General features: G+C 39.6%; 1 protein-coding gene across 2 annotated transcripts; it reads right to left on the bottom strand.

Moving 5' to 3' along the window:
- Window positions 1-745: 745 nt before the first annotated feature.
- LOC116315601 (homer protein homolog 1) lies at window positions 746-23,724 on the bottom strand. 2 transcript variants are annotated; one of them, XM_039614284.1, is made up of 9 exons: window positions 22,558-23,724; window positions 11,158-11,314; window positions 9,159-9,290; window positions 8,978-9,070; window positions 5,541-5,683; window positions 4,563-4,722; window positions 4,353-4,463; window positions 4,157-4,237; window positions 746-2,310 (listed from the first exon to the last, which is right to left on the bottom strand). In XM_039614284.1, exons 1-9 carry the CDS (start codon window positions 22,560-22,562, stop codon window positions 2,122-2,124), a joined length of 1,071 nt encoding a protein of 356 aa, XP_039470218.1. In that variant the 5' UTR covers window positions 22,563-23,724; the 3' UTR covers window positions 746-2,121. The 2 variants fall into 2 exon arrangements, with proteins under 2 accessions (XP_039470218.1, XP_031589801.1); XM_031733941.2 differs by having other exon boundaries at window positions 23,231-23,724.
- Between the last annotated feature and the right edge of the window lie 387 nt (window positions 23,725-24,111).

The following is a 24,111-nucleotide window of genomic DNA, read 5'->3' as shown; positions in this document are numbered from 1 at the left end:
GACTCTGCTTCTTCTTCGAGGCTTGAGGAGATCCTCAAACTATTCTTTCCACAGCGTAGCTAAATCACCAGCACTCCATCCCCACTGTACAGTGTGGGTACTGCTTCCTCCTGAGATGCATTAGTTTGCCAGAATCGCTTTAAACCTGACCAAAATTCTTTGTCAGTGAACTCAATGAACTCTTCCCAGACCTTATTTCAAATAGTTTTTGTCATATAACACCTAATCACAACATAATTAGTCTCAAGGTGCTTTATATGACCCTACAATAATACAGAGGAAACCCCAGCAATCAGACGGCCTCCTACGAACAAGCCCTTGGTGACAGTGGGAAGGAAAAGCTTGCATTTAACAGGAAGAATCCAGCAGAACTACGCTCAGGGAGGGGTAACCATCTGCCTCGACTGGTTGAAGGTGAGGGGAGCGAAACTCCAGGGTCCCAAGCTAACCAAAACAGATGAGTCCTTCAGTTTGACAGGTCCATTCAAAACACCATTAGAACATTGTGGGAACATTTCCTGCTAGTTGAGATGCAAAAACAAAAACATTCATGGATTTAAATGGTTCAGGTTGATTCGCTGAATGCCTGGAAAAGTGACGGGATGCTGGTACTTAATTAGTCCAAAGAACAAGCTTTGAAATATGACTCAAGTTAAAACTGAACCAGTCAGGTTTGTTTAAACCTGGTTCATGACAGCACGGCTGGTTTACTGTGCAGTACACTCATTAAAACACAACTGCAGCATTTTCATTTGGTTTTCTTTTATTAAAAACTCAAAATTACAATTTGTGTCTGTAAGCATGTGGTTTAATCAGTATTTCAAAGTCTTATTCAAATGCTTTTTTTTTCCCTTTACAGCACAAAAATCCATCCAAGTGTCCCGAATGTACCCGCGCTATCAACAAGCCCTTAAATAGTGTTCTTCAGGTGTACACGCTGAATCATATTCCTCTCGTTTTTGGCAATAGTAAATCCCACCAAATAAAAAGTACTGCTACTTAGCTACCATTGATGCATGTCTGTACCAAAGGCAACATCAGCAAAAATTCAGATCTGTACAGGAAAACATTATTTGGCAAAAGAAAACAAAAACTGCAATCAACCCGCCGCATTTTCCTTTTTCCTTTGATAAACAGCTCAAAAATATTGCCAGGTTTCAACATCTTGACGCTCACGTACCACATGATGAAAAAAGATAAGTGAAAATGAGATGTAACTAAAGATACTTTGATTTTGTACAACTTCCATCATAATAATAATCATCATCATCACGAATTTCAGTAATAAATTAACAAAAAAAAGGATTCAATCATTGCACTTCATGTCGCAACAGAAACAAAGAGGGGAAACGAAACATCTGACTCACTCACACACACATGAACAAGTGCACTATGAATCTGTTATATCCTTAAAAAAAGCGTATAGAAAGAAAGAAAAGACGTTTGAGTAAAATCCCACCTCGATGTCTTAAACGTATCCGAGAGGAGTAAAATTACCTGAAAGTGAGAGTGGAAAATGTTTTTTTAAACCCTCTGGTGCTGCCCTTTTGTATTGCTCATATATTTCAGAAGAATATTAGACAATATTAGACGTCCTCCGGATCCTCTTCGCGTCGAGTCCACACAACAAATAACCGAATGGATCTCAGAGTTGATTTGGCTGATGGTGACGTGGGTTTAATAAAGATTTGTGCCTGGAAAAAAGTCGGAAAGAGGAAAAAAAGAAAAAAAAGAGAAAAGAAAACAAGAACAATCACAGACTCTGAGTGACTGCATTTGAACGCACCAAAGCAACGTTTAAAAGAAAAAGCGAATTTCGCCTTTAATGTTTTTGTAGAGCGAGGAAAGCAAACCAAAAAAAAGCTTCTGTGGATTTTTTCCAGAGTGGAGCGGAGGGGAAGGCTTCACATGGCGGTTTGTAAACGATCTGAGCGTGGATGTGTGTTAAAGTATAAAGTTGTGTGTAAACTTTTACACGCGTGTGGGAGGAAAAAAACAAAAAAAGAGAATTCAAGTTGTCAGTGAGCAGGTGAGTGCCGACATGCGGTAAAATTCTCGGCGCTGGCTGCTGTGTTGGTGGAGGTGGTTGGAGGTGGTGGCACAGTCTTCGTCTCTCTCCGTCTAGCTGCCCTCCAGCAGCTTGGCCAGTGCGTCCCGCAGCTCGTTCAGCTCAAAGATTTTGCTGTCCAGCAGCTCCAGCAGGGAGCGCAGGCTTTTGCGAAAGGCTTCCCGCTCCAGCTGGCTGCTCTCCAGACGGTGCTCCAGATCACTCAGCTGGGCCTCCAGCGTCTGGTTTCTCAACTCCGTCTCCTGATAGAAACAACACACAACGTTTTTTTTAAAAACGCACATTTTTAGCTTCATATTTGTAATTTATCATTGTTTAGCTTAAACAAGCTCTTTATGAAGCCTTCGTGACCCATTCACATTTTTTCTGTCACTGGTAGTATTTTTTAACCAATGCGGTATGAAAGTTTTATTAATGAACATTATATTGCACAGATTGATCATATTTAAGATCAAAGCCTTCTTTGAGAAGTCTTGAAGGAATGGGGTCTACAAACAGAGGAGGTAATTATTGAAGTTACCTCGGATCAATCAGAAAGAAAGAGAAATAATATACGTACATAATGATACGTCAAAATACGTACAAAATACGTCAAGATACGTACAAAAGTACATAATGATACGTCTGTAGGGTGGCTAGAAATAATTGTTTTCTCCAATGGTTAAAATTTCATTTGTGAAGACATTCATGAAGTCATTAAGGTTAAAGGAATACATCGCTACAGTGCTGAAGAGAAACCCAGGGTTGTTCTTATTTCCTTCAGTCAGTGAGGAATAATAAGACGTTCTAGCTTTACAGAGGCCCGTTTTATAGAGCAACAAACTTTCGAGTTATCTGCTTTAAGTCACATGTTTGTGACATGGGCTGGAGTACTTCTGATTAGAGGCTTTCTTTTTCAGAGGAGCTACAGTATCCAGAATCATACACAGTAAGGCTGTAACACTAAACAGGTAATGGCATTATCACTTGTGGCCAGATAATGCCATTAACCCTAGAACACTATTGCTATAAATAGTAACACAATCACTAGTGCCGGGTGATTTTTACCCGATATAATATAACCAATAAAAAGTAATCAAATATATCAAAATATGACAACACATGACAAATTAGAGTGGTCTTCTTTTACTTTCAACTGTGCCATGTCTAACAAAATGAAAAAAAACCCTCCTAAAACAAAATAATGACTCTGGAAAGCTGGTCTTTGGTCCACCCATTCCTGGGAAATTTGAGACTTCCCTGGTGAAGGCACAGGCTCCCCGACACGCAAACAGCTGCAGGAGAGAGAAATCATGTAAATGTATTTTCCCGGGTGTAAATTACCCGGCGATAGTGTTCTAGGGTTAAGCGGCTCCAAAAGACAACACCACCACACATATAGCCAAGGGGCTTGCAGACATAGAGCTGCAACTGCCTGTATCAGGAAACCTGTCAGTCACTGTGGCCACACCCCAACTCCAACATCCATCTGGATGCACTGCAAAATCTTTCTATCTCTACCAGCCTATAATTATTCTTTCTAATGCTGTTAAGTTAGCCATGATACTTTATGGGGACTGACCTAAGTGGCCAATGGAGGAACTGCAGTTTTTGGGATTTCTGGGTTGGTTAAAAGATACAGTTTTGTAAAAAGATAGCAACCGCCAAAAGACGTCGAAATACTGGTCCACAATCCATGTTTTACATATATGGTGAATATTTGAAATATTTATATATATATATATTTTATATATAAATATAAAGTCTGAAACAAGCTCCTCCTTCTTTAAAAGTTCACTTGTCTGTTCTGATTGGCTGCCCCTCACCTGGTTTCCAAAGACAAAACCATATTTGTAACTGCTTTATTAACATGTCTCACTGTGTGGTAAAGCAGTTTTTACAAAAATTAATATAATGCACAAATTGACTGATTTTATTATATTTGTTGATGTTATTATGAGGAAAAGGCAACTCTGCAACTAATCTGGCACCACTTCCTGGACTTGGGGGTGGTCATAGATGAAGTCCTTTTTTTCCTCTTTCTATTTTTACTCACTATACAGACTCCATTAATCTTTATGCAACACATGATCATTGAGCAATACTCACCTGTAGCCTCTGTGTGAGGGAATCTCTTTGAGACCTAAACTCGTTGGCACTCTCCACCTCTGCTTTAAGTCTCTCCAACTCCTGCAAGCATGATCAGAGTGAACAGCTCAGAACAGATGGTAAAAGCACCAATCAAAGTCCGGGCATGCAAAATCCACGACTTCAACCCAGTAGGATGGACAAGCACTCGTTGTACCTCCTCTTTAGCCTTCAAAGCCAACTCCAGCTCTTCTATTGTTCGGTTGAGTTCAGTCTTTTGAGATTTAATCCCCGTCGTTTGGCCGCTCACGCACTCCAGCTCTGTCACCTGCAATCCAAAAAGGAAAAGAAAAAGAAAAAGCTTTCAGACGTGGTAAAATGGGATCACGCAGTGAGTACTTTCCTGTGTGCAGGGACAGAGTGATACCCGTTTGTGTAGCCTCTCAGCTTCTTCCTGATAGGCTGCCAGCTGCTGCTTCCACTGTTTGACGTTGGCTGTAGATTCAAGAAGAGCCGCCGTCAGTTTGGCATTGTTCCCCTTCAGCGCCGCAAGCTCTGCCTCCCAGTGCTTATTAATGCTGGATGAACTGAAAATGGACAAAGCAGCAAAGGGAATAACCGGAAAAGGGTAATAAACGCCCTTCAGAATTTTCTTAAGCCCACAGTGACATTCAGCAGCATTTGTTGTAATTATTACTGTACATGAGGTGTATACATGTATGCTTATTTTTAGCTTCGTGTTATTCTAAAAAGAAATCTATGAGAGAAAAGATGGTGGCTGTCTCGTCCCGTCCCAAAGAGCCAATCAAAGGCTGGATCAGGAAACAGATTTTCCATATTAACCTCGACTGTGCGCTGCTGTACAAGTGCAGTATTTCTCAGCTTACTGTGACCATAATGTGAATTAATAAGGCATCTGTGGAATGCTCCGGTGGGATGAGCAAAGATGCTGATCATGTGGGAATTTCAGGCAAAAACAGCTAAATGTAAAAAAAAACATAAAATTATTTGACAGCTGATTCTGTTTGGTTACCATCAAAATTCATCTTCTTTCATTTACACAGAGGCTTCAAAAATAAAGAATAAATCTTGCCAATCAAGTGTGTGTGTTGTGAAAAAAGGTGCCCCACAAAACCAACACAATTTGTCTCTCGGTGCCCCCTAGAGCTGACCACCATGAATAATTCTTTGTTTCAGGCTTCCAGACTGTTTAATATGAATGAAGACCCAGCTGGTGATGACTTTTCTGTGTAACCATTACATGCCTGATGAAGTTTTTTAACTACTTGACAGCTGGATTAAACTGACTTTAGTTTGAACTTAAAATAAAGTGCTGAAAAGTGATGTTACATGTTACTAAACAAGAACTGCGACTGTTTCTGCGATCCAGTGAGCTTTGGTTTACCTGTGTGAGAAGGGCAGTGCATTCTGGGAAGGCTCTGCTCTGGCTTCGGGGTGCTGAGGTGTATCTGGCGTAACTCTGTCATTGTCTGTACCGTTGATGCTCTCTGAGGTCAAAGGTGACTGCAGATCACCTGGGGCTGACTCCTGATTTGGCACGTTTGTGAACGTGAAAAAAAACAAAACAAAACAAAAAGTCAACTCAACACAGACTAAAAGACTGACACCACACACATCTATGAGCTAAATAAGAAGCAAGGGCAAGTTAGCTTAGCTTAGCTTAGGGGGTGGAAGGTGATGGAAAAAGGAAGGGGAATACAAAGACGCCAGTTTGTGTCAACACTCGGGGAAGACTCGGAAAAGGTGCCGTCAGATCTGAGACAGGAAAGTAATTTTTCTTCCATTTGTCTTTACCTTCTTTATAACAGGTTTGTTGACTGACAACACATTCCTTTTTACGGTGCCACCCTGAGGACGAATAGTTTGGGAGAGCAAAAGGAGGCAAAACAGGCCACACAAGGTGTTAGCGTAGCGGCTACAGCAGCATAACGTGGGCATGATGCCGAGAACAACACGAAAAAGCAAAACACAGCAAACACAGCAGCGATTTCCACAGTTAGGGCTCTCCAAGTAGAATGGTAGCATTTAAATATTAGCAAATGCAATGTGTAATATCTCAAGAAAGAAACTTCTCATTCACCTCATAGAGATACCTAAGAATTGATAGCTTTGCATGATTCACAATAATACTTAATCATCTTGTCTTATACAGACCCTTTGTGCAGTCCCTAAGTTCACCCTGTGTCAAAAAAAAAGGTGTTTTTGCACCCTTTTAGTCAACTATCTTCTGATTGGCTGCCCCTTTTAAGCAGGTTTAAACAGTAGATGGGCGTGGCTCTGTGCTCACAGAGGTGACTATATTAGGGATATATACTTTAAAACAGCAGTCTTTAGCAGAAACACATCATTTAGCTGTAGCTAAGTCTAAGTCTTCTTCCCATAGTGTTTTGAGTTTGGATGAAGAGGTACGTGTCGAGTTTAACATTTTATTGCAAAGCACGGTGATCAATTCAATTCAATTCAATTCAATTTTATTTATATAGCGCCAAATCACAACAAAAGTCGCCTCAAGGCGCTTTATATTGTACAGTATCAGGATCAGGTGTAGGATAGTTTCTAATAGTGTAGGCCCTGGTAGAGGGCTTGAGTCTGAAATCTGGGAACGAATAAAGTGCCTGGCTTACAAGTATCTGAAAAAGTGTGATGGTGGTAGACTGTATTAAAATGTACCATCTAAAGAAAAAATAAGCTCATTTTGACTTCGACAACACATCTCAAAAAAAGTTGTGATGGGCACAAAAACTACTGCAAAAATTAAGGGTACTCAAAAGAAACAGCTGGAGGAACATGTTGTAACAAATTAAGTTTACTAGTAACAGTAACGTGACTGAGTAAAAAAAGAGCATCTTAGAGAGGCCATTCTCAGTAAAGCTGTAACTAAAGGTGGACAGAGGTTCATCAATTTACCCAAAATACTGGCACTAGCCAGCGGTAAGCCTCAGCCTCATAGTAGATACACCTACGGTATCAATTTCAAAACCCTAGGTGACTTCCTTCTTAAGTTATCCATTCACAAGATGTTTAGACAACTTAACCTCTGACCTTGAAACTGAGGTCACTGAGATTCGAACTCATCCGAGAATTTTAGGAGATGTACCTGGGATATGAAATTTGAAACCCCTGCGTCGTTTCATTCTTGAGTTATTGTATTCACGAACTTGCCTGTCTGACAAAGTAAAGTAGGTTTAAAGATCTCAAAAAGAAACACATCACGCCACAATCTAAAGAAACTCAGGCTTTCAGACCCCATCTAACCACGCTGAGAGCCATTATTCACGAACCTTCCCAGAAGTGACCAGCCTACCAAAATTACACTGAATCCGACTCATCCAGGAGAACAACATCTAAAAATCTGCAGGCCTCACTTGCCTCAGTTTAGGTCAGTATTCATGAGTTAACTATAAGATAGAGAATGGACAATAATGGCATCCATGGGAGAGTTCCATTGCAGACCAAAAGAACACAAGGGCTCATCTCACATTTGCAACAAACTTCTTGGGAACTTTTGGGAAAATATTCTGTGGACTGATGAGACAAAAGTTTAACTTGATGGTAGGTTTGAGTCCCATTACATCTGGTGTAAAACTCACACAACATTTCATAAAAAGATCATACCAACAGTCAAACATGGTGGTGGTAGTGTGATGGTCTGGGGCTTTTTTGCTGCTTTAGGACCTGGGACACTTGCCAAAAATTACGGAACAACGATTTCTAATGTCTACTAAGAAAATCATGAAGGAGAATTTTCAGCCATCAAGATCACTTTGGTTTTTGCAGCATGACAATAATCTGAAACACACCAGCAAGTCCACCTTAAATGAAGGTTTTCCTTCAGTATCCAGCTCAAAATCCAAATTTAAATCTGATTAAAATGCTTTGGCATGACCCTCAACAGGCTAAGAAGAAAAACAAAAACCAATGGAGCTACATTAATACAATGTTTCAAAGAAGAGTGGGCTAAAATTCCTCCACAGTCACATGAAAGACTCATTGCCAGTTATTGCTGCCAGGAGTGGCACAACAAGTTATTACATTGAGGGGGCAAGTAGGTTTGGATACCTTTTTTTCTCTTGGTAAATAAAATCATCATTTAAAAACTGCAGTTTGTATTTACTCGTGTGAGCTTTGTCTACATTGTCTAATATTTCAGTTCCCAGATGGTTACAAACTGTCGTTAACAGAAGAGAAGATGCTACATAGTGACAAACACGGCCCTGTTCCAACTTCTTTGAGATGTGTTTGTCAAAAATGAACATGAGCCAGTATTTCTTTTTAAATTGCATATTTTTTATATACATATACTTATATATATATATATATACATATATATATATATGTATATATATATATATACATATATATATATATATATCTATATATATATACATATATATATATATATATATATATATATATATATATATATATATATATATATATATATATATATATATATATATATATACGTATATATATACGTATATATATACATATACATATATATATATATATATGTATACATATATATATACGTATATATATATATATATATATATATATATATATATATATATATATATATATATATATATATGTATATATATATATATATATATATATGTATATTCAGTTTAAATATTCATGTTATATAACTATGGGATTATAAGATTTGCAAATTCTTGCATTGTGTTTTTACACTTTGCACAGCGTCTCAACAGTTTGGAATTGGGTTTGTATTACAACATGTTGTCAGCACTTCTGCATCACCTGTGGTGGTGGTACTAGGTCTGAGGCAGTGGTAGTGTTTTTAGTGTCTGTTACCTGAGAGGGCGTGCTGGTGAGCTCCATCTTCTCCTGAGACTTCTCCTTGGCTAACCGTGCCGCCTCCTTGAACTCTGCAAACTTCTCTGCAAACTGAAGTAACAGAAGCAACTGATACTACAGCACGGCTGGCAACTGAGCAGCGACCTTTGGTTTCTGTAGGGCATCTGCAGTTTCTCACCTTAACCAGGTGGCTCTCTGATGAGAAGCCGAGGCCATAGACGGTGTTGGCTCGGCTGTCCGCCCACTGGCCAAACTTCTGCGATGTCTTGGTGAACGTCATGTTGGGGGTGATGGTGCTATTGATAATGGCCTGTTGGGGACAAAATGCACATGACAGAACGTCCTGATCAAATGTACACATGAACAGTTTATTCAAGCCAAATAGAGTTTAGAGCTAAAGCAAAAAAAATCACTGTCAGTTCAAGATCAGCATGCTTGCTTTTCTTGAGCTTTATGCAGTAGGAAATGACTCCATCAGACTGTCAATAAACTGATCCAAGTGCACAAGCCTGGTGGTTGGGGATGGCCGCACATAGACCAAAAGAGTGACATGAGCCCACCACAGCAGGAGGGGTCTGGCGCAGTGTGGATTGGCTGACCAACATGGGGCAGAAGCTCCATGAAACCTCCAAAAAAAAGTCTGACCTGGTAGAAAAAACTGCTGATTTATCAAATACATATGTATCTTTCTCATTAGTTATACACTTACAGTAACACAGAACAGTGGTTTCCAAAATTTGACAGGCTGTAAGAAAGTTAACAGAAGGGAAGAGCAGAAACAAACATTCATGGTTTTCAAAATAAGCAACTGAACACAGCGGGTAGACAAATGTCAACAATTTGCAAGTGGCTATGTTTTTAGTTTGTGATATCAATTTCATGAACCACTTGGGGGCAGCAGAAACTACTGACATAAAATCAACTTTTTAATTGATCCTCCAAACAGTTGCTTATTTACACAGTCAGCAGCAGTGAGGGAGAAACATTATAAGTAATCATGAGTGTGTATGTTGAGCTGTTAAAAGCTCAGCAGCTAGCAGCTGGAGCAGGTTGCATGTAGGAGAGGGATTTTTTTTTTCCTGTTGTTGAAAACATCTGCCTGCTTCTGCTGCTGAAATGAGTAAACCAAAATAGTAAATGTGCAGCCAAGAAGCCAAAAAATGGATGAACTCACCATAAAGTTTTGAAAACTCTTATTATTAACAAACAGGTTATAACCACTTTTTGTGTATTTCTAGGATCCATGGGCATACTAACATGTCAAACATGTCAAAAGTTTGCTCCTTCTGGAACTTTGCAAGTAACACCAGTCATTGTGTGTCTCTGCTGAGAATCCTTCTTGTTGTCTGGATAATAATGTCCTCCAGGCACCAGCCCACCCGACTGCTGCTATTTTCAGCACAGCACAGCTAACTTGCTGGTTCAACAACAGCACCGCTAGTCACCCATAGAGACTCTTGCATAACTATGCTAACTCCACCCCTGCACCTCTCTCAAGACTAAAATAATCACTGCCACATAGATATGACGGGCATAAGTTCAACTTCACTGCTCTAGGAGAGAGGCCAGACTGAGGCACAGGAGTGACAAAGAATATGCACTGATGGAAAACCAGTGTTTCCAATAATTTATATGAATATATTTATATACAATTAAAACTTTAATTCAATTCAGTTTTATTTACATAGCCTCAAAAACAACACCAATCGCCTTAAGGTGATTTACACTGTAATGTAAAGACATGCAAAGTAATACAGAGAAAGCCCCAATAATCAAATTGCCCTGTATAAGTAAGCACTTGACCGGTGAGAAGGAAAAACTCCCTTTCAACAGGATGAAACCTCCAGCAGGGCAAGCCTCAGGGAAGGCCATCTTCACTGACTGGTTGAGGGTGAGGGGAGGGGAGACGGGACAAAAGACACGCTGCGGAAGAGTGCTTTACTTCCACTTTGCTGAAATCCAAAAAGTTATTCTTGGGAGGTGGAATGTGTGGTGGAAAAAGTATTTCTAAGATAAAAATACTTAATTATTTGATAGCTGAACAAGTAATGTTACTATAGCAAAGCACGTAAAAGAAGTTTGATGAAATCAAAAGGATGTAGATAAACATGTAAACATAGGTTAAAACTGCAATCCTGTACCAGGTAGGGTTAAGAACTGGCTTTATTTGTACGCACCTTGGATCCGTCCAGACTGATGATTCGATATACATTCCTGGTGCTATCGAAGAAATACGACACTGTGACAGCATGTTTACTCGTGGGAACCCAGTTCTTCTTGGTGTTCGGGTCGATCTGGAAGACGTGGGCCCGCGTACTGAAGATGGGCTGCTCTCTGCGCAGAGAGAGGAAGAAACAGATGAGGATGTTTGAAAGTTTCGGATTTAATTCGACTCAATTAAACAGCAGTTTGGAAGAGGAAAAACAAGAGAAATACAGTCCCGATCAAAAGTTTAAGACCACTTGAAAAAAGGCAAAAAAAAATAAATCAGATTTTGCACGTTTAGATCTTAACAAGGTTCCAAGTTCCGAGCTTCAATATGCAACAAGATGAAATGGGACTGAGACAAAACATTGCATGCAATTTATTGAAAACAACGCTTAAACTGAAACAGCTGATCAAAGGTTTAGGACCACACCTCCAAAAAAACCTGTACACTCCCACAAAACAGAAATCAAAGTTCCAAACATGAACATGTAATGAGTAGCTCCATCTTTATTGTTGATCCCTCAAAATTCATTGTGGCATGCTTGATGCAAGCGTTTCCATGATGTGAGTGGGAACATTTCTCCAAGTGGTGAAGACAGCAGCACGTAGGGCATCTACTGTGTGGAACTGTTGTCCATTTTTGTAAACGTCCCTTGCCATCCATCACCAAAGGTTCTCACTTGGATTTACATCAGAGGAACATGCAGGATCATCCAAAAGAGTGATGTTATTCTCCTGGAAGAAGTCCCTTGTCCTGCAGGCATTGTGTACTGTGGCGTTGTCCCGTTGAAAAACCCACTCGTCACCACACAGGCGAGGACCCTTAGTCATGAGGGATGCTCTCTGCAACATCTGGACATAGCCAGCGGCTGTTCGACGCTCCTGCACCTCCTGAAGCTCCATTGTTCCACTGAAGGAAAAAGTGCCGCAGACCATTATGGCACCCCTCTACTGTGGTGCGGTAGAAAACATCTCAGGTTGGATCTGCTTGTCATGTCAGTAACGTTTGAATCCATCAGGACCATCAAGGTTATATTTTTTTCTCATCAGAGAATAAAGCTTTCTTCCACCTTTCAATGTCCTACATTTGGTGCTCTCTTGCAAAGTCCAAGCAGTCAGTTCTGCAGCGTTCAAGGAGATGAGGCCTTTGAAGACATTTTTTGTTTTTGAAGCCCTTCGATCTCAGAAGCTGTCTGATGGTTATGGGCCTGCAGTCGGCACCAGTAACAGCCTTAATTTAGGTCGAGGATCGTCCATTGTCTTGACGGACAGTCAATTGGATCCTCCAGCTCAGTGCTGGTGACGTTTTTTTTGGGTCTTCCACTTGACTTTTTTGTTCCATAACCCTCAGGATCATTTAAGAAATTCCAAATGACTGTCTTACTGCGTTCCACCCCAGCAGCGATGGTGCACTGCAAGAGATCCTGCTTATGCAGTTCAACAACCTGACCACATTCAAAAAGTTAAAGTTGCAAAATGTGATTTTTTTCCATTTTTTGAGTGGTCTTAAACTTTTGATCGGGTTTGTATTTACTCCTTAAAAGGTGACGAAAATCCTAGTTTACTTTTCTCCCAAAGGGCCCTAGATCAGGAAAAAACAGTCAGAAAGCCATGAAAAATATCTGACACCCATATTGGTTGTGTACTCTTATGGTCACTGACTGAAAGGAGTCCCTCCTGAATGATGGAGCTCCTCACTCTGCCTCTATGGGAGAGCACACAGACCCTTTAGAGGAAGCTAATTTCTGACAACTCATTCTTTCACTCGCTTCCCAAAAGGTCACAGCCTAATACTGCATAAACCATCATAAAAAATAAAGTTAAGGGTGATATAAAGCTGAAAAGGGCAAATTTGAAAACAAGAGAAACTGAACAGAAAACTATAAAGACAAAAGAAATTCAAAGTCAACCAGATGTCTGTTTCAGATCAACTGTAGCATCCTTTATCCACTGTGATAATGAGCTTTCATCCATTATCCCCTAATATTCAGAGCAAACAGCAGCACACCAAAGACAAAAGAACAAAAAAGACTATTTTAAATATGTTGGCTTTTCTGCTCACCTGGTATATTAGTCAGAAAACACTGTCAACAATGTGGGAGAAAGATTGCGAACACAGATTTTTATTTTTTTTAAAAAAAGGTATTTGATTACAGAATATTCACTATGAATATTAATCAGCTGAATTTCTAAGATAATAAAGAGGTGGTTTTACCTCCATGGACCAACTGGCAGGACATCAATTGTGACTTTTTATCCCCTGCTGCTTGTGTCATATCACAGGTCTTGTGGTGTAATTTCTTTATTTCATTCGGAACTGTTTACGAGCTGTAGCAGGAAATCCCATATTTGTCTCCATTACTATGGACTGCTCATCCGGATAAAAGGTTAAGCCACATGTGGAGCTCAGGCCCCAGTGTGTTCACAAGTTAATGCAACCCCATTCAAAAAGGGGCATAAATGTCTGTTCCAAATTTTATCCGTCTACAGAGACATTTTGTATCCATCTGGTAGATATTGAGATATCTCACTGGATAATCCTAAACAACGATTTTTAAACAATGTTTTTCTCTAGTGGTCCACCCAGCTGCAGTGACTAAAGTGGTGCACCAACCTACCAGCACTGCCAAAGCTAAAGCATAAATGTATACAGAAATATCCAACTGTGTCCTGTACTGCCATGAAAAGGAAGTCTCAAACAACATAATGAATCAGAAGACGCCATTTCTCATGCCTGCACATCCATAATTCACAGACCTACTCTGTTGTTGAACTAGCAGATGCTGAACAGTGGAAGAAGAAAAAAAGCCAGTAGCCATTCACACTGAGAGCAAGTGCGTAAGTGTGTCTACCTGCAAAGGTGAACATACTACAACTTATGCAATCAGCCACAATGTAGGGATTTAAATTACATTAATGTAACTGGAACAGGGGAATGCATGGGCATTTGATTGTGATATCAGTTGCATTATATATCAAGATAATCTGACACAGACCCAAACTGATGTAGACAAAATCATTAAGACATCTGCCAGTACAAAAATATTCTAGAAAGCACATAAAATGAAAGACCTTCAACGATTTTGTAAGAATTAATAAAAAATGACAAATGTGGAAACTTTGAAAGCCATAATACGGCATCCTTCATGTCATATTTCAATCAAAGTCTGTGTGCCAAATCCTGCCCTTTGCAAAATTTAGTCCAGCTTACATTTAACCCTTTAATTATTCTGTGGTCTGCACAGCAATATGTGCTTATCCACACACCAACCCAGACAAGCGATAGCTAGCTAGACTTTTAGGCTTGCTTGACTAAATGGAGATTTTGATGACTGGTTGAGGCCTTGGACACGGACTAAGATGTACACAGAAGATTAGGTCCAGCATGCATTTCACATTAGATAAAAGCAGGTCCTTTAACTGCATGTATCTAACCCCTGAGGCAGTTCTCTTTTAAATTAATCCCTTTTAAGCTGTATCATTATGAGGTATGCTTCACTTACACTGATTTTGCACTTGCACAACAACAAAACAACAAAATGTGAACAGCATGTTAAGTAAAGACTTAGCAGAAATTATAATGAAAAATGTGTTTATCCTGTACAAATGAAATATATTTTAGTCTCAGGGACCAGAAAATGATTTTTACAGTCAACAACTATAACTACGCTTGACTGGGGAGGCATCTTTTATTGTCTTTCTGAATCCTACGGTCTCTTTTTGTGTGGCTGTGTCATGGATAAAAATCAGACTGGAATTAAGCATTTTTATTTTTTTTTCAAGCAGCAAAAGAAGCAGAGAAAAGTTAATTCTTCTTAAATAATGGAGGTAAACAATGCAGCAAAGTCTACACAGAGACAAAAAAAACACATCTCTACATGAACAGGGATGATCGGACGACCTCAGGACCCATCGGCAGCAAAGCTCTACAGCAAGCAAAAGCTGGTGAAGCTGCTGAGCAACTTGTCTGAGATAGAAGGGATTAGACTTGTTAGAAAAACGGGCTTATCATTGGACTATCACGATCATGTGGGCCCACATACTGAAGGAATCTTGGTATGCTTCCATATCTGTTCGTTAGGTGCAGATGTGGAGCTGATTGCTGCTGTTTGGCTGTCACTTTCATTTTAAATGCCTCTTTCACACCAGCAGCACCGATCGCAGCCACAGCTCTACCTGACAAGCCAGAGTGACTTCTGACCGGAAAACTGACATGGTGTTATATTATTGTTACTTTTTATGTGCAAGTGTGTGAGGCTGGTCCTGACCAGCAGGGTGCACACTGAGATGAGGTGAACAAATGAAGCCTAAGGTGACCTGGAAGCACCTGTGCCAACATACAGAGATCAGCAGATGCTGGATGACTTCCAAACATTGCTATGGATGAAAAGCTCCCAGGGTCTTGGATTAAAAACAAGCTTTGACTGTTCTGGTTGCAACTGGTCACAGTGATGATGGAAATCCACAGGAAATAAAGAGCAGATATATTTAGAATATTTAAGGGACAGACATAAAGATGGAGATTGTACTCAACAGTGCAAAAATAACAATAAAAACCAACATACATGTAAACAAACATTAAATGTGAAAGCACAATTCCAGACTTTCTGGAGTCTATATATAATACAATCTCGACTTTTCTCAAAATAGATTTTCAACTCTAATCTTAAAATGTTCTTGAAACAATCAACAATATTTTTTTCTTAATATGGCCCTAATACTCCATCATTTTACCTTGAATGTCAAGATACAGTATGATACTTCATTCAAATAAAACCAATAACTGCTGGGACATTTCTTGCAGACCAACTGATGCTGCTACAGCTAACAAAGGGTAAAGCTGACAGTGACATCTATAAATGCTTTGGTTACCGTATCTGACACAGATATTGTCATATCAACATGCAAAATGGGTATCACTTCCAGTGCGTACTGGATAAAGTCAGGGATGACAGAGATCGACTTTCACGCTCTGGGCTACTAGACGAAAACAAACATGGTCCTGAGAGGACTGCAGCTTTAGTCTAGTTACAATCAGTCAAAAAGCTACTCAAGTTAGACAACAGATCTAACTGCAGCTAGTAACTCTGTGTGTAGCTCAGTACTACAACAAGCTCTTTATTTCAACATGACTTCTTTAATGCAGTTCTGGTTCTGAAATGTCTATCTGCCAGGCTTTTAGGGAAAGTAGATATGATTCCTTGTCTGGCAGCTAAGTGTTCCATGACTCCTCTGAGCCCAGCTATTGTTCCCATCTCTGGGAATATCCTGTCACATCTCACTGTGTTAATTAAGTTAGCGGAGCAGAGGCTTATTTAAACACTGACACAGTTAATGATGTAACGATGTGTACATGGGAGTCACACCGGCTTCATCAGCTCATGCAGGCTGGAAGTAAAGAACCATATAAATACACTACAGGACATAAACTCATTAGAAGCGCTTACTGGATGAAAGTAAAGCTCTAGAAGAGACTGAATGCAACAGCACTCTTTGCTTTGGAGGTTACGTGCGAGTCAGAGTTCACCATAAAGACTTCCTCTGACATGATTTGGTTACAGCAGCTCTACCCTGATATCTACCAGGAGATGTTATCGATGAGATATTATGCAAAACAAGCAAGGTTTCAGACAAGATAGTTAGAACAGCACAAACTGCCTCATGAAATGTTTTAACTATTGTGAGCTGGTTTTTTAAGCTATGTCAAGGCAAGCCAATTAAGCTAACATCACCTCTGACTGACTTTCTAATGTTTCAACTGGTGATGCAATATTTGGTTTGGATATCGCTCCGATCCTTACTCAAAAACCTAGATCAGATGTTCCTGACAGATGAATTCAGTCTCATGTTGTTTGCAGCACACTGGTGCACAGCTAATATACCAAGGAGGAAGGCAATGTGAGTTGTAGAGACAAGTGCAAATTAATAAGATAAATAAAACAGATCAAGCTGGATCAGTGCATCCCTATTTTCATATAACAACAATACTCTGTGTAACAAAAAGAAACCCCTCACAAATATTTGCAGCTGCACTGCAAGCAATAGCACTGTGGCTGCCAACACAGATAATGTTTAGTACCAGCAGGATGCTAATTACACACTTTCAAAATAATTCACTGGTGATAAACTGTATCAGTGACATTCCCCTGTATTAAACTAAAATACAGAAAGATATCCTGAAACTATCTGCTGCATGTAATACCTTGGACTCTGTTAATCTAACTTGTAAGTAGCTACTCAGTTGAATGAATTGAGTAATCTGACAAATGTTATCCAATTTCTTTTAATGATTTTAAGGCAAATATATAGTCAGGTGGTTTTAAAATAGTTCCATAAGCCAATAGAAAAATGGGTAAGGTAATTATTGCCACTAGAGCACATAAAGGTATTATTCAGTTCAATCTCAACTCTTTTGTGGTTGGTTTTAAAGTCATAGTGTAAAGAATCTCACCGCTAGATCAAATGAATTCTGTTTTTTTAACCCTTCCCAATTTAAGCGCATAATCCTAGCTAACGTGGCTGCAGTAAAACAAGCACATAAAAAAAGACTCTTTTTCTCTTTTTCAAACTCAAAGATGTCAGCTTGAATTATCTGACAAGCAGAAAGCAGGTGACTTTGGCATCACTTTCAAAATCCCTCTCTCTTTGTAACTTCTATCTGGGAAAGGCTCCAGTACCAATACTATTTACTATTTTATTTATTTTAATCTCTCGTTTAATCCCCAAACCATTTTGGTTGCCTCTTTCCTTCATGTCTTTACTTCTTTAGTGAAGCGGACCCCTTCCTAGCCACATACATAAATGCCACAAGTAGAATGGCAATGTCCATCTATAAGAGTTTATAAGAGTGCATCAATTTGTTGGAAGATGGAATTACACAATTATATCTATCTATCTATCTATCTATCTATCTATCTATCTATCTATCTATCTATCTATATGCATACAATTTTATTTTCTCTATTACATAACCTCAAAAAGTGACTGACTGTACCTTAAAAGGCTACACTTCTATCAGTCTTATCCCCTTCAGAATTTAAAAGAAAGGTAAAGTTATTAAGTCTGAAAATGAATTGAATGCAAAGCTAAAATGAATTTAAAAGCCATATATAATCAACGTTTGATTAATTCTTAAACACAAATAAAATGCATTGCTGGTCACTGTGTCAATGTCTCAATTAGCCGTGGCTTTTCAGGGGCTTGAAGTGGGTGCAGGTCATTAGTCTGACAGTGTGGCCTAGATCAAACTCTACCCCGGTGCAGAGTGTCTCCATGAGAGCGTGGCGATTGTTAGCCCATAATCCCTTTTCACAATGAAACCTATTCAGGCATTCGAGTCTCAATGACAAGTACTTTTGACGGGAATCTGAGTGCAGATGACGTCAGATCAGCAGAAACATTCACAGCAGCAGAAGACACACATGTGCGCTGGTGTTTTTAATGGTGGCAAACAACGATGTGGACTGTCTGTGACCGAAACAATGCTCAGATTAGTTTCCAATGACAATGAGTCTATTAGGACATGTCACAGTCACTCAGGACACTGAGGCTTGTTGATACATTAACACACATTTAATGACGTCTGGGGACTGATGCGAAACAATTTCCTTAATCGGTCACATATTCGAATCGGGATGCAACTAACGTTAACTTGAAGTGTTAACTAATCTGATTAATCTTAATAACTTCACCACTGGCTATAATTAAAGTATCTATGAATATAACAAACAAACAAACAAACAAACAAACAGAACTATTCACATCTAAGAGCTTGAATCCAGCAAATTTCATTTTTTCTTGCCAATTGTTTCTGCACTAATACATAGTATGTGTAATATCCTCTAAGTTTACAGCAATAATAGTGCAAAAGAGTCATTATTAAAAAAAAACATTAAAATTTTGTATATTTTCATGCAACCATTTATATATTACCATTTCATTAATCCAGTCTGGCTTAAAATAATTATCAGAAAATGCTTGGAATCCACTACAGATGGGTGAAGTTTTTATGAGCAGCCACCGCCAGTCAAATGAGTGCGCATGCATGCTCTGTGTGTCTGTGTGTGTGTGTGTGTGTGTGTGTGCATGTGCGTAAGAAGGAAAAGTCCACAAGAATCAGCTGTGCAAAAAGAATATTTAATCTTCTGTTTGAGATTATTTGGGTTTTAAAACTGATAAAACTGGCAAGAAACTAAACAAAGCAATCGGATGCAGAGCGCCTTCACCCGCAGCCAAGAAATGAATGAACAGGTGGGGATAACAGACGGTAGTAAATGAACAGGGTGCACAACCACACATTCAGTTTTAGGTCTAGTTTTTTCATTTTCTTCATGAATTGACATTGTTTATTCGGTACTAATCCATTAGATGGAGACTTCTTTACATTTACTCTCTGCCATGGTTTGTGAAGAAAAAAATAGTGCTGCTAAAGTGTGCATAACATGGCTAGCTCCTATTAGTCCTTATGTTTTACCGATATAGTATCTACCAAGGTAGTTTTCTTTTTTAAAATCAACAGACTATTAAATAAGCAAATTAATCCCATTCCCCTCAAAAACAACAACTATCACCAATTCGGGTAATTGATCACAAACTATCCAATCCTAACAACCCAAACAAAGGTGTTGGCTGATGTTTGGTTTGCTGGCTGATATCAGCCAATGAGCACATTGGGCCTCAATCACACAGCACTAGAGTCTGGTCTGCGACTACCTGCCACCCTCCGGTCAAAGGGGGGGGAAAAAGCGTATTTCCAAACTGGTTGGTTTATATTTGGCTGCTGCTACATAAAATCAGTTGCAAAGAGGACTCTGCACGAAAACCCTCTTGGTAATTGCATTGGTCATTAGCAGATTGCTGTGGTTTCTCATAGCAAGCATTGAAGACTTGACTTATCTGCTAACACTCTCTCAGCTTTCGTGAAACTTGAAAAAGCAAACTGGAGGTTTGTCTTCAGAGTAAAAGTTGTGCCTCATGGTTCACAGGTATAAGAGATGTATACAGTGGAAAAATTATTTGATCCGCTGCTGAACTTTGAAATTTCTTTTATATTTACATCTCTAATTTTATAGAAGATTAATTTATTTCTTCTTTATAAATCGTAAATCATTTTTTACCTATCCTGTCTATACTATATATGAAGGACTATATCAAGACGAATATTGAAAACAAATCTGACTACAAGCCAAAACTCCACTGAGTGAAAGCAATAACAGCTGCAGTTCGTGTTTGCTATGCACAGGAATAATAACTCCGCATTACTAACTTAGCTGCTACGTTGTCATGGCAACTGCCCATGTGGTCATGAGCTGTGAACATCCTCCAACTCCGTCGCTCCCTCTCCTTCCTACATGCTCTCTCGCCCAATCCGATCGCAGCATCCCTGTGGGTTAGCCCACTCGCAGAGGGAAGCAGCAGGAGCCTGGCAAGGCGAAGCCTCCAGTCCCAAACGCCCATATGCCGCTCACAGACCTCTAGTCTTTCAGCAGCCGACAAAAGAGAGAGAGCGAGCGTGGGACACTCGGCTGGGCTGACACTTTCAAACTATTTCTCATGACAATAATGAAGTCCTGTGTCTTTTCCACTGATGCTCTCTTTGTCTGAATGTAAGAAGTTCAGAGAGTCCGAGCCCTTCTGTAACGACTCTTCTTTGACACTGAAAATAACACAAGCTCATAGAGGAAGTGAAAGAAGTCATGAAAGACTGGCTTGTCTTGAGGAAACCCAACTGAAATCACAAAACAGCAGCTGAGAGCATGTCAATTTATATACAAAAACATTTCATTAATCAGCCACAGCTCACAGCGCCAGCTTAAGACCCATATTATTCTGACCTATAATAATATTTAAAAACATTCAGACACCCATTTGCCTTCACTTTAAAAAAAAAAAAAATAGGAATAAATGTGAAAAACAAACATTAAATTTTGGCTATTTCTTGTTCCTTATCATCTGGGAAATACACCAACAGAGCCATCTACATATAAAATTAGCAAATATCAGCTGATTTATTGCTGTAGCTCTGCATACGACGTCTTGTTTTTCCCCAAACACACTAATCTTCCCATAAACCTGTCAAATATTCCTATTTGAGAAAGCGCTTTTTAAAAAATTGCTCAAACAAATCACTTTGATGGTTAATTGCTCATCAAAACACCTGCCTGTCCACTGAACTATCATTTTAGTTCTACCTGAAAATAGCAGTGACTTTACAAAGGAATGGGACAGATGGATGTAGACACAAAGGTGCACCCAAAAGAGTCCAGCTGTTATCAGCACGAAGGCTTAAAAATATCAACATATGTAAATGTTTTTTTTATTTAAAAGTATTCAGTTGGCATACATCAAAGAGGTTACCCGCTTAAGAATAAAATACATGAATTGCACAGACTTCTACAATATCACAGACTCATTGTAATAACAGTATGGGAATAACTGTCTGAAGCTGCTCACCCATTTTTAAGCCAGTAAAAATAAAAACTTTTACATATTTACATTTTTTTAATCCATTCTATTTGTAATTGTAATTTTAGGGATTTTATTGTGTTTTTGCTGGATGTACTATGCTTGCTATTGTTTACTACAAAGTCCTAACTGAATTCCAGTGGTAGGGGTGTGTCACTGCTGCAACTTCAGATATGTTTCAGTTTCCACTGAAAAAACAAAAACATGCCAGTGACATTTGAACTGATCAAGTTTGAGCCTTTTTAAGATCAACAACTGCAAAAAAAAAAAAAAGGACAAGAACAGGGAGAATTGCTAATTGAGACCGTGTAAACACATACTCTCTTTTGACCGACTCAGAAATTGATTGTTGACTGGATTACAACCATTGGCCTTGAGAATTACAGAGGATGAGGAGGCAAGCGATTCACCAACCCCCTTCTCCTCCTTCCCAACTACAATATGACAACAAACCAATCACATGCTACATCATCTGGAGTGGGAACTAGGTCGCTCTTGATCAGGAGAATCACCACACATCTGCAGGATCAGCCACATGCAAGCACCACAGCCAAGTGATGGAGCCCCCCCTCCTTTTCACATTTACTCATGGCAAAACATTAAATATGCTCTCCCTATCATCAGTAGCTTACTTCATCACAGCCTCATCCTTATTGGCTTCTGTAAGCTGAAATGTCAGCGTATGGAGACTTTAGGTTCACATAATGATGGGCTAGTGGATTATAGTATTTTTTTTTCTATGTAAGAGGAGAAGGGATGGCAAAAGTGCTTGATTTAGTTAGCAAAGGGGGGCTAGCTAGCAGACTGGCAGCTGTGGGTGTTGAAATCTGCAACAACAAAGTGTGCCACACTCATGACATGCGGAGTGAGAAATACAACTTCCACTGAACCGCCACTTTACATACCCCATTATAGCTGGATTCTGGTCTCTAAGTTGAGTCGAAAATGATCCTCTCAGCGGTCTCCTGAGAGCTGTGCGGACAGGCTAGCTGCAGCTTTGGTTTTTTTATTTATTTTTTATCCGCTCTCCCTCTCAATTGAAAGCTGCTCTCTGCTTGTTTGTGTGAGCTCACAGCCCGGCGAAGCCCCACTCTCGCTGTTCTCAGTCCGACATGGCTCGGCGTGTTGTTGTGCCCTCTGGGTGCATCATATTTTTGGCTTAGGTGGTGGTTTCATCCGAGCGAACGTGTCGGTGCACGCATGATGATGACTGACAACACACGCGCGCGCTGCTCTGGCTCTAGTAGCCGCCGCCGTTAGCTAAAAAAAAAACACACAACCAAACTCCACAGTAATGCAGGATTATGGAGCTCAACTCGGGCTATTAAAAAAAAGAAGAAAAAACTGACAGCAGAGGGAAGGTGTGATTTATAACCACATTAGACTCGAAGGGGTCGTGTTGCGCTTTTAAATTCAGAATGAAATGATCGAAAGGGAGAAAAATGTTAACCCGTTTTAGCAAATAAAACTCCTATAGTCTCTAAATGTGACGTTAGCTTGCTATAAATGCTCCGTTGGCTGGTGTATAATCTGAATAGGGATGGCAGACGTTGGGATAAAAAAAAAAAAAACATTCACCCCTCAATTTCGACACTCATAAATCCCTCTTTAAGTCGCTGGCTCTTGATTGAAGTCCTCTGTGCCATTAAAATCCTCAAATCGGAGAAATATTAAAGAGTTTTACCGCCGCAAGTGAGACATTTAACGCCGCTCTGTGGTGACAGACATCTTCTTTCCAGACGGGGCTTCATCTCCGCTGCTTTTGGAGACAACACAAAAAAGCCCTTGGAGCACACTCCGGGTTTTATCATCACGTCCTGCCCTCCTCCAAGAGGAAAAAAACTAAACTGCTTCACCGACGTCGATGTTCACCACAAAATTTTCCTTCATTCACAAACGAGCAGATTTCTCCGTCTTATTTTGTTTGCGTTGTTTCGCGAAAACTGGATCTGAGATGGTGGGAGAATAGGACACTGATGCTCCTTCAGCTGCTGGTTCATCCTCTCTCATCATCAGCCCGTCTGCCCTCTGTTAGCCCCTCATCTCATTCATCAGCTCCGCTCCATCCGCCGCCTCTGCTCAGAGGGAAGCGTTAACCAACGACGTCATCACGCTACGTTAACGCCTGCAGTTTTGACGTAATTGGCAGTATGTATGTCCTCACATCCGGTAGAGGGTAAAATAAACTGACGGTAAATAAAAGAGGACAATAACAATAACGCAATGGTACTCAGAACATCGGAGTATTATGATATTATATCAGTAACAATAAAGAAAATATATTTTTGTATAAAAAACACATTTTTTGTACTTTGATCAGATAGTGGACTTTTTCCCACATCAGGCACAAATTCATAGTCATTATTAGGCATTTAAATCTCACTAAAATCCATTTGGATTTCAACCCTGTCACAGACAAAATGATCATGTGATCATTGTGATCATGATTTGAAATCATG

The sequence above is a fragment of the Oreochromis aureus genome, linkage group 7 (genome assembly GCF_013358895.1).
Source record: "Oreochromis aureus strain Israel breed Guangdong linkage group 7, ZZ_aureus, whole genome shotgun sequence".
NCBI lineage: Eukaryota > Metazoa > Chordata > Actinopteri > Cichliformes > Cichlidae > Oreochromis > Oreochromis aureus.
This window is presented reverse-complemented; position numbering and strand designations above follow the sequence as displayed.